The 11135-nt window shown below is 32.9% G+C and overlaps 1 protein-coding gene across 4 annotated transcripts; it reads left to right on the top strand.

Moving 5' to 3' along the window:
• Positions 1–1961: 1961 nt before the first annotated feature.
• On the top strand, positions 1962–10672 carry LOC138940072 (thyrotropin-releasing hormone-degrading ectoenzyme-like). 4 transcript variants are annotated; one of them, XM_070308598.1, is made up of 16 exons: positions 1962–2051; positions 2463–2676; positions 3344–3685; positions 3888–4043; positions 4200–4508; positions 4587–4770; positions 5106–5534; positions 6302–6506; positions 6952–7205; positions 8575–8762; positions 8980–9141; positions 9525–9686; positions 9852–9924; positions 10064–10168; positions 10269–10353; positions 10486–10552. In XM_070308598.1, the coding sequence occupies exons 1-15, from the start codon at positions 2030–2032 to the stop codon at positions 10317–10319; spliced, it is 2856 nt and encodes a 951-aa protein (XP_070164699.1). In that variant the 5' UTR covers positions 1962–2029; the 3' UTR covers positions 10320–10353; positions 10486–10552. The 4 variants fall into 4 exon arrangements, with proteins under 4 accessions (XP_070164699.1, XP_070164701.1, XP_070164700.1 ...); XM_070308600.1 differs by lacking the exon at positions 10269–10353 and having other exon boundaries at positions 2467–2676; positions 3367–3685; positions 10486–10672; XM_070308599.1 differs by lacking the exon at positions 10269–10353 and having other exon boundaries at positions 2467–2676; positions 10486–10672.
• Positions 10673–11135: the final 463 nt, after the last annotated feature.

Raw genomic sequence — 11135 nt, 5'->3', positions numbered from 1 at the left:
AGGGTCACGCGTCTCCATTAGTCATCGGCATTGTTTGGCTTCCTCTTTCAGAATGATGGTCACACGCGTGCCGAAAGAGACGCGGCAAGAGGCCCACCACCTCGTCAAGCACTCAGCTCTCGGCACAGGAAGCGGGATTCCCTGAAACGAGATACTTCTAACTGCGTAGCGGTGCCAAGCGGTCTCGATGGACGGAAACGCCGTTCGAACCCGCGTTTTCCGCGTTTCACGCCTCGCATCTAATTCTTTTCAGCGCGCACATCCTCTGTATATATACAATAAAAACTGAAAATTCCCACGGGAACAATTAGAGATTTTCATAATTAACAAAAATTATTTAAAAATGCTATAATATTATAATATTATTATCAACTATAATGTGGATTAATTATAAACTTGAAAAAAAAAAAGGAATTACACGAGATATCTGTATTTTCTGAACATGAAATGAAATATTTTTTGCTGATGTATGAAGCATTGAAATACGTGATACACGAAATAATTTTCTAAATCGATATATAAAAAAGCCAGATACCTATTTACGGATTTATAGAACGATAGAAGAGGACCGGCCGAATTGCTCGCAAGATTTTCTGAAAAATAGAATCTTCTTTTTCCCACGAATTTTATTTTTCATGACAGATATTTACATCGCGGACAATATCTTACAAATTCAAGACTTTTTCGTGAAGTCGAGTTTCGTGCTACGTAATGTGAAAAAAAAGCGAAATCCCACAATGAATACTTGTCGCGGTCTCGGAATAGTATCTGGCTTTCTCATTAACAGCCGAACCGAGATTCTCATGCGACTAACTCAAAAGCTAGATGCTAATGTGTAGATGAATCTAGTCGTAATCGTAGCACATTAAGCGTACATTAGATACCCACGTGTTTGTTGCAATTATCCAATCGATCTATTTAAACGACTTAACTATTGATTCACAATTTACGCAAAAATTATTAATAATAATAAATCGCTAAACAATAACTTATTCTTAAAAAAGGCATGTTAATAATTTTTTAGTTTTCTTGAAAAAAAAAAAACAAGTTCGTTTTTATTTCTCCTAAAAATAATTATAACTTTAATTTTAATTTTTCATAATTTCCGTAATTAAATTTTTTTTTTTTACGTAATTTTTTGATATACATCTCTAAAATTCTAATCTTTTACACACATTTTTCTAAAAATAAATTTATATATATATTTTATATTATTTGCATTTTAATTTTATTTCTAGATTTTTCAATGTCATTCTTAATATTCCTACTTGCTTTTTTAATTTCCTAAGAAGTTAGCGGAAACTTGCGACATTGAGATTTTAAATATTTAGCAAACATTTTAGGTCCATTTTATATCATTTTTTTTAATATCTAATTTTATGTGAGATATATATATATATATATATATTTTTATTGTTTAGAAGCTTATACAATACACGCACATATTATCACGTAAGGAATTTAGGTAGTTTAGTTTAAAATTATATCCTGTATAATTAGCGATCAATTAATCAAGATAATGTTGAGTTTTGTATACATTTAATTAAACATATGTATTATCTTCAATTTCGCAATATATGTATATATTTTGGGATCAGCAAATTGTTTTTTACTTCCGGCTGGTTGTCTATTTCGTCTACGGTGATTAATAGACAAAACGAACCTGACCATCTTTACCGGTTCTTTACCGGAAGCTTATAAATTACAAGTATAAGAGGACGACGTTGCCCGTATGTATTCTTGACGGCGCATCGCATAACGAAACGCGTGCTTGTCACGACGAAGCGACGCTCGCGATTTCTCGCGAGTTTTCGACGTATTGCGTTTGACGGTAAAATACGAATGAATGATGATATTCGATATTTAAGTGCCTCTCTTGGTGTATTTTTGGCGGGCACATCTGGCCGAAACACCGAGCCCTTGACGTGTTTTCCGCCTTTCGGACGCAGTCGCCGTTAGTTACTCGCCGTGGCAATGCTCGTCCGTTCGCTAGATCCTGCGGGAGCGTAGCACCTGTTCGCTGATAAATATGGATAATCGTCAAGCACAAGGTAACAGTGCAGGATAGGATCAAAAGAAGAAGCTATCGAAGAATGTTATTATAGAAGGACGATGTGCAATTTGGGATATTTAATAGAATCGATTAATCGTCACACATGATACTTTACAATTTATACATAATGCTTTCGCAAGTGGTGAAAAATTTTTTTTAGAACGCGAAAAAAATACAGCTTATTTTGATTAAACAAAAACACAATACATAAAATAATCATTAATTTCTTAACTGAAGTAATATTGACAAAAATCATATGCTGAAGAATCGAAAAATAATTATTATACTTTGATTATTGATTATTCTGCCGTTTTTCTTATTTATATTACTTTGATATAATTTATTCTTATCTTATTGTAAAAATAATAAATGTATGTAAAATCTCATAAATGATGAAAAAATGCTTCAGGAAGTTCGCGTCACGGATGGCACGTGAGAATGCGAATCGCGGTAATAATATTCATCTGCTTGGCTATCAGTTCGATGATCATTTTCTGGTTCGTTAGTTCGATTATTATAGAGAATCGGCGGGATGGTAGATACAGGGGATCGATTGATCGGAAATCTTATAAAATGGCCTCTTTGGAGAGGCTATCCGATCAAGTTTTACCGTTGGAATACACGTAAGCACGACCAGAATATTTTTTCGCTTTTGGCTATTAAATCATCGGAAACAAAGAAAAGAGATATTTTTTTCATTTTTTACAAGCCTTGAATTAACAGTTTTTGTTCTTTTTACACTAATGCGTACTAGTAGCAATGTGAGTGTCACTTGTCAGAGTTTTCCGTATTATTTTTAATATCAATCAAATATAAAAAAATTCAGTGAATGTGCACTAAGTGTATTTAATCGAATTCGTTATTAAAGACTTCTTTAGACTCTTTTAGCAAAAGAAAATACCTGCGACATATGCAATATTTAAATAAATTTTCTCTAATTTTAAATCGAGAATTGAAGCATCATGCCATGTAAAATTGACAAGTTTGTCACACAGTCAATGACGGACTGACATTGAGTTTTCTGCCTGCGCCGCGTGTCAATCATTTGAATGATTGATATTGCAGACGTAAACTAGAATAGTCGCAGCGCATAACTTTACTTGCTCTTTGCCTGCTCAGACCAAGATTAACGTCAGGATCCAATCATAGCGTAACAGCGAGAAAATAAATATTTATGTTTAGAACAAGTAGCACATCTAAATTAAAACGATCAAAATTAACTTACGCCGTTTTCGCTCTTCCATCTTTCATATCGTAATCTTTTTCTCTTTGGAAAAAATTACACTGCAGCTTGAAAATAATACCTATACTAGAGGAGAAAAATTTCACCACGATCGGCATCGCACAGATCCAATTTTATTCCAAGATCCCGACTAAACACATACGCTTTCACGCCCGCAAGCTCTTCATACAAAATCTTAGCGTGATGGAATATCGTTCGCTGAACGAATCGAAGCTGATTAAGAAATACGTCGTGACGGATGAGAAGGATTTCATCGATGTATTTTTTTTACAAATACTAATGGCGGGAGAGACTTACGTTTTGCACGTGGAATATACGATCGCATTGCATGAGGAACCGACAGGATTTTTTAGGAATGCATACATCGATCGCGATACCAACGAAACCAGGTAATGATTGACGTAAAGATAATATTAGATATTAATATTACCTCGTTACCGTCAATCTAATCTATTAATATCGACAAAAATTGAATTTTTTCGTAATAAAATTTTTCTTTTTGCAATAAAATATTTAATGCAATTTACGCTCGTGCATTATATATATTTGCACCTTGTGAAAGCAAATATATATTTTTTTTTTGTTTTTTAGATGGATAGCAGTGTCAAATTTCTCCCCAGATTACGCTCGCACGGCCTATCCATGCTTCGACGAGCCATGGATCAAGACGCCGTTTCGTATTTCAATCGGTAGAAAGTCCAACATGCGATCGCACTCGAATTCAATGCTAAAATTCACTGAAGAAATGTAAAAGACATCCGTTCAATTTTGTTGTATTATAACGTATCGCAACATTAAATCGCACATCCGACTGCTGCAAAGACTTATTTAATGTATTCGCGTTTAATTACAAAGACTGATTATATAATATTCAAATTTAATCCTACATTTTCTTCCTTTCAGTCGGGATATGCCTGGATATGTTTGGGACCATTACAAGAAAACGTTACCGATGCCCACGTACTTGGTCGCCTTTATGGTCACCGATTTCATGAGTTACGAAGTTGCTGTCACCGATCGACCGTCGCATACGATCTTTGTCAGGAAAGATGTCGCAAATAATACAAAATATATCGGCAATTTGATACCAAAATTGCTTCGTTTAATTCAAAATTTTACCAAAGCTTATTACGAATTGGACAAGCTGGATGCGATTATAATTCCCAATTTTGCTTATTCCGCGATGGAAAACTGGGGCCTTATAACGTTTCGGTAAACAAGCTTGCTATAGTTTAACTTTTTTCTAAGAGAGATATATATATATATATATTCCGATATTGATATTTTTAGAGAAGATTCCATCCTTGTAAAGGAAACTGACGGTATCGCTGACGTTAAAAAAGAATTTGCTAGTATCGCGGCGCACGAAATCGCCCATCAATGGTTCGGTAATCTCGTAACACCGAAATGGTGGGACGACGTGTGGTTGAAAGAAGGATTCTCTTCATTTTTCGGATACTTAGCATTAAGCGTGGTAAAGTGTACATGGATGAATTTTTTAAATTGACGCTAACCATCCTTCCGTCCCTTTTCAAAAGTCACAATCATAATTACGAGCACTTCTCTCTCATACTCTTATCTCTTTTCACGTTATAACTTTTTTGTCATTCCTTTAATATAATTCTAGGTGATCGCTATTTTTCAATCTTTCTGACAATTGACTGATAATTTTTCAATAGCATCAACATGTTTATCATATCTTAATGGTTTATGGGAATTTTAATTATTAATTTTTATAGTTGCGCGATCATAGCGTTGTGTGGCATTTACTCAACAATTACCTCGCGATTACCTTTCTTGATCTTCCAGCTCGAGCCTGCATCCTGGGATGCGCAGACCAGCTTCCTGATCGAGTGCCGCGACGCGTTTGATAGCGACGCCGACGAAACGGCACACCCATTGCATATTGATCTGAGCGAACTGAGCAAGCTCGCCGATGTCTTCGATTTGACGCCGTATGTCAAGGGTAATTGCATGGCGCACATGATCTATCATTTTCTGGGCGAGCGGATCTTTCTGTCATCTGTGCGCCGCTACATACACACATATTGCTATCGGAGCGCTAATCAATTGGATCTCTGGAGCGCTTTTCAGGCTGAGATCGATGGAGCGAATGGGCTACCGGCTTCTTCGAGGCTCCGCATGAAGGACGTTATGCGAACTTGGACGTACCAGGCAGGCTTCCCTGTCCTGCACGTCCGACAGAATCGTGAAACCGGTGCAATCGAGCTTACGCAGGTGCGCCCCATGTTTATCGCAGATCGATCTACACAGGCGTGATGTTTCTTCATCTCTCTCCCTTGTTTCGTCGACGACAAATTATTTATCGATAGAATGCGTTTGTACGATGATATTAATCATCGTTATTCCTTCAATGTAATGAGAAAAAAAGAATGTTATGTAGCTTTACGAATAAATTATATAAAACGCTTTTGTATATCTCTCGGTTATAAAAATTAATCTAAAACCGATTTTTTTCTTATCAAAAATTTCATCGAATTCCATATTTAGTCACGATCTTTCAATATTTTGGATTAATTGAATTTTGGAATAAATTGAATTTTGTATTGAAATTGTATTAATATAAATATTATTTGATATTAAAAATGTAAAGGTCATTTATATTTTAAATATTTCTCGACTGTTTGATTGTTTTAATTGTTCGAAAGTTAAATTGTAAATAAAAATGTAATTTAAAAATGTAATTACTAGGAAACAAATAATTTTTATATTCATTTATCTGCGCAGAGTCAATAATTTTTTTTTAATTTTAATTTTTCTCTTTTTCATATTATATATATATATAATTTAAAACATGGAATTAAATTAATATTTGAAGTTAATCATAATGCTTCATAAAAATATTATGGATAATATTTACAGGCAAACATCGCAATTTATAATCTCCATCATTATAATAGATAAATAGATGTAAAACACAACCATGAAATATCTGCAGTGGATGTCGATAAAAATTGCTCAATTATGTGATGTTTGTGTTTCAGGATCGATTTTACCATTATGGCATTAATAGTACGAGCGAAGAGTTATGGCACATTCCGTTGACATGGACAACTGAAAATGAACAGCAATTCGGTAATACCTTGCCGAAGGCATGGATGGTCAAGAAACGCATGAAAATTAACGACACTGTTCTGAGCCGGGCGACTTTCAACAATCAGTGGATTCTGTTCAATATCAATCAAACGGGTAATATCACTGTAGTAACATCCGCCGTTCAATTAAGAAGATAATATCCAGAGCAATATTTTTACCGGCAATGCCGATCAATTTGAAAATTTGCCCGAGCCACTTGATAAATTCATAAATATTTATTTTATAAAATGTTCGAGATTTATTATATTTACTAGATGTTCTATATTTATTTTACAAAAATTGTTATATTTTATGTTATATTTTATATTATATTTTATATTATATTATTTAATTGTTATATTTTTTATTAATTGTTATATTATCTAGATTATTTATATTTACTAGATGTTCTATATTTATTTTACAAAATGTTCTAGAACTAAATATTATTTTAAGTGTCCAGAGATTAATAATACACGAAGTATAGCACAATTTTTCTCTATCACTTACAAATTATTAAAAATTTCTAATTAATGGTTTATCGTTCTATATTTTGCAGCTTTGTATCGTGTCAACTACGATATAGAGAACTGGAAATTGTTAACGAAATCCTTCCGAGTTTTGCCGAAAATAACAAAAGTCCAAGTATTGACTGACTCGTCTGCGATGGTTAACGCTGGACTGCTCGATAAAAGAATCATGTGGAGTATTCTTGAGAAACTGGAAACGGAGAGCGGAGAAATGTTGTGGACACCCGCAATACCTTTATTGACTACCATCCAGAGTCGTCTTTGGGACTCAAGTGTATTCGAGGTAATATCCGAGATCGTCATCGTCGCATGTTTATACTTAATATCCATATAATAAAAAAAAAAAAAAACTTTGTTCATTATTAATAATAGCTCTTCTCCGATAACAAAACACATAATTATACATCTATAAATCAACGGATTTTTTCGCGATATTTACGCTACGTTTGTAGCCCATTTTGCAATTTTTTTTTCGCGATCATAGATTATAAGGAAAAAATTCGATCACATTTCGTTTTATTATTGATTTATACGGTTGTGGTGTGCGATAAGATATGCGAGATATAATCGATGCCGCTTCGCGCGATCTAAATTGTCCGCTATGCAGTTCTGCCTTATGTCGTTATTAAGCGCAGTTAAGACTTAAGTATGGCATTATAAAGCGTATAATTATCCCTGAGACAGATATATAAGCGATCATCGGCCCATCGGCCGTCGTTACGATTCGATGTTCTCAATTAGGTCGGGGGACTCAATCATTATTTGCACCGAAATACGAGGCACGTTTAACATTTAATTAAGCACTCCCGCCGACCAATGTTGCCGTAACAGTGTTCTTTTCACAGAAGCCATTATTGCAAAAATATACGAGAAGAAGGTCTCACCGTAAGTAAAGAGGCGGGTCCCGCGCGCGATTTCTTTGGACGCTTCGTGTCCATAAGCCTAACGTGCCAAATTAAATAAATATGTCGCGGCGTATCTTTGCGATTTAATCCACCCGGTTTATTGCTCGTAAATTCTGAATAAATGGAATTACTCTCTTACTTTTTGCGCGAATCAACTGCAGATCTCCATAATTTTGCGATAAATATCGCTGCCGCGATTACTTTGCCTTCCTCCTTGCAATTTCACAAGAATATTTTGATGTTTTGCAAAAAAGTGAAACGGAATCTTGAAACGAGAGAGTGACATTTCCTTAAATTGTAGCGGCAACTTGTAGTTTCTTCTCTTTTTATGAAGAAAATAAAATCCTGCGATATATAAAAAATTAAGAGAAAGAGAGAAAAAGAAAATAGTTTCAAAATTACATTTCAACCAATAATTTTAGAAATTTTATATTTTTAAAATTATTCTTAAATTATATAATAATTAATTATCTTTTTGCGTTTATGCGGATATAATTTTAATTACAATATCTTACAATATCTAATATGTATATTATATATTATATTGAATATATTGAATATATATTATATATTATATAGTATATATTATATTGAATCTTGCTCTCTCTAAATAATATAATTTAGCTTAAAAAAATCTTAATATAATTAATATTTCTTAAAATATTAATATATAATTAACTTTATTTTTAAAAATCTGTTTACATTACATTGAAATTTTGCAATCTAAATTTAATCGGCTTCTTTCAGTTCGTGATGTGCAAATTCATAGACAAGGTGTATAGAAAAATGGCACCATCGCTGGTCCATAAAGATCCCGTGCTATGGACAGAATTTGAGGTCAATCTAATGAAATCGGCATGTTTAGCGGGTCATCGGTCATGTTTAAAGGAAGCTCGAAACTTTGTTCACAAAATACGAAACGAATCATCGAACTCGTAAGTAATTAGCGCTGCAACTGCTAATACTGGCCGTATATTTAATGCTGAATATGATTGATTATTTTTACAATTTATTTATTTATTATCGACACGGTGTGTATGTTGATATTAAATGAGAATCAGAAAATTCGGTGTTAAATATATGATGAGAATATGAACATGTTTTAACGGTATAGACGCTATTATGATCAAAGAAAAATCGTCATTGAATTAGTATTCCAGAGAAATTTCGTAGCTGGGCGTATTGTACATTTATAAAAAATGCCAACGAACAATGGCTAACATTCTTAAAGAGGTACAACGAATCAACGATATACGAAAAGGAAAGTCTCGCCTTCGCATTAGGATGTCATGAAAATCCGGATCTGTTGAGACAGTAAGTTACATATATAAAGTAAGATTATTTATATATTAGAATTTTTTATACGATTAATATACAAAAGGCATCAAGAATTAATTTTAATTGCTAGAAATCTATTTTTTAATTTCCAATTATTGTTTGGTTTCTTTTATATAAAAATCATTTTACAATTTTATCATAAAATTATATAATCGTATTAGTTTCATTTTCTAATAATTTTTAATTTTTAATCAGTTTTAAACATAAAAAATTTAAGTAAAAAATAAATGTTTTTTTTTTAATTAGAGAATATTATATATATATATATATATATATATATATATATATATATATATATACAAGAGATTTAATATAAAATTCTTGTAAATCATAAATTATATTAATATAAATATTTTCAGATATCTACCTGTAATATTTTCACAAAAGAATACGCCTGGAATTGCAGAAAAGGCTCTAACATCTGTTGTATTAAATCCACATGGATATCACGTTGCAATGGAATTCCTAATTCAACATTGGGACAAGTTTAATACGAATATAACAGAAAAACATAATAATTAGTGAGTTAAATAAATTTACGCGCACGACGAGTGTCAGCTCTGTTTCAAACTTTTCTCGAAGAATCAATAATCGAATAATTTTCATTTCGTAATAATTGATTCATCTATACTTTTATATTCATATTCCAACTCGTTAATACAATGTTTTTATTACTTTACTTTCAGCGCGAATGTTACTCTGATCAATACATTACGTGCCTTCGAGAAACATATTCGCCAAGAGGAGGATGTGGAATGGGTAAGAAAATTGCGCGAGTGGTGAAACTTTACGAGGATCGAAAAGTGAACGATGACGTTCCCCGAAAACGGATATGCGCACCTCGCGGATATAAAAAGTGTCGAATTATTATGTAACCATCACGTTCTTTCTTTCCCAGCTACGACGACTAAGAGGCAAGAGCGAGAAATACGACACCATGATCGGACAGGTTATTAATAGAGTCCGGACCAATGTCGCGTGGTACAAGAAAGAAAAAAATGAGGTAACGGGTCTCCGGTTATTCAGAAGTTTCTGACAATCGAAACTTCACTCGATCTAAAATCTCATTTTTTTTTTTTTTTTCGTTCTCGCTGTTTCATCAGTTAGTGGGTTGTTACGAAGATTATTACCTAATGGCATTTAATTCATTCTGATATATTTATCACATATCGTAATTTACATGACAAAGTAAGAAAGCATACATATGATAAAACGTATCCTTTCACAGCTGTTTATATACTGTCAGTTTTAAAAGAAACGGAAAGTTTACCTGCAAAGTGCTAATACATTTGATTCTTAAATACATATATTCTCTTGCAGACATTGAAGATATTGAAGGAAATTTATACGGGATACGCCGAAACAAAAAATTGCAGGAAGCGAAATTAATTATGTTAAAGGTCTATGCAAACTAATGCCATGCTATATATACGATTATATATGGAAAGAAATCAACAAAATAGTTACAAATAATTTATGAAACGTTTAATTATACTATGATGTTAAAGATAAGACATAATTTTTCTCAAAAAACTGCGTTTTCACTTTCGTATTAATGAAAATTATTAATAAAAATACTTATTTTTTATTATTAATGAAAATAGTTACAAAATAAAGAATGTGTATTTTTTATAACATTATTAAATGTAGAAGGCGCTCTCTTTCTCTTTGTCTCTCCTCTATAAAATTGTATGCCGCTAGCTTCTTTTTCTTGAGACACGAAAATCTAAATTGATATAAAAAAAATCGGTAATAAGCAAAATATAACATATAGTGTAAAGAAATACGCCGAGTATTCTAGGATTATGGGGGATCCAGGAGGTGACATTTTTCGTCCTCTTTTCGTTCGAAATTATTCCTCGAGTATCAACGCGCTGAGTCGAATATAATCTATCGATATAAGAAATAACCAACAGCCAGGTTGTTGATTCTATATCGCGGATGTGCGGATAATCGGGGTATCGTCAGCA

This window comes from Polyergus mexicanus, unplaced genomic scaffold (genome assembly GCF_030449975.1).
Source record: "Polyergus mexicanus isolate NDT 795.1 unplaced genomic scaffold, iyPolMexi1.0 SCAF_16, whole genome shotgun sequence".
NCBI classification, from domain to species: domain Eukaryota; kingdom Metazoa; phylum Arthropoda; class Insecta; order Hymenoptera; family Formicidae; genus Polyergus; species Polyergus mexicanus.
This window is presented reverse-complemented; position numbering and strand designations above follow the sequence as displayed.

Coding starts and splice junctions, on each gene's coding strand:
- LOC138940072 (XM_070308597.1), top strand. CDS start 2,030: ATGGATAATCGTCAAGCACAAG. Junction 5,535..6,301: donor GTGCAATCGAGCTTACGCAG/GTGCGCCCCATG, acceptor TTTGTGTTTCAG/GATCGATTTTACCATTATGG. Junction 8,763..8,979: donor CGAAACGAATCATCGAACTC/GTAAGTAATTAG, acceptor TCATTGAATTAG/TATTCCAGAGAAATTTCGTA.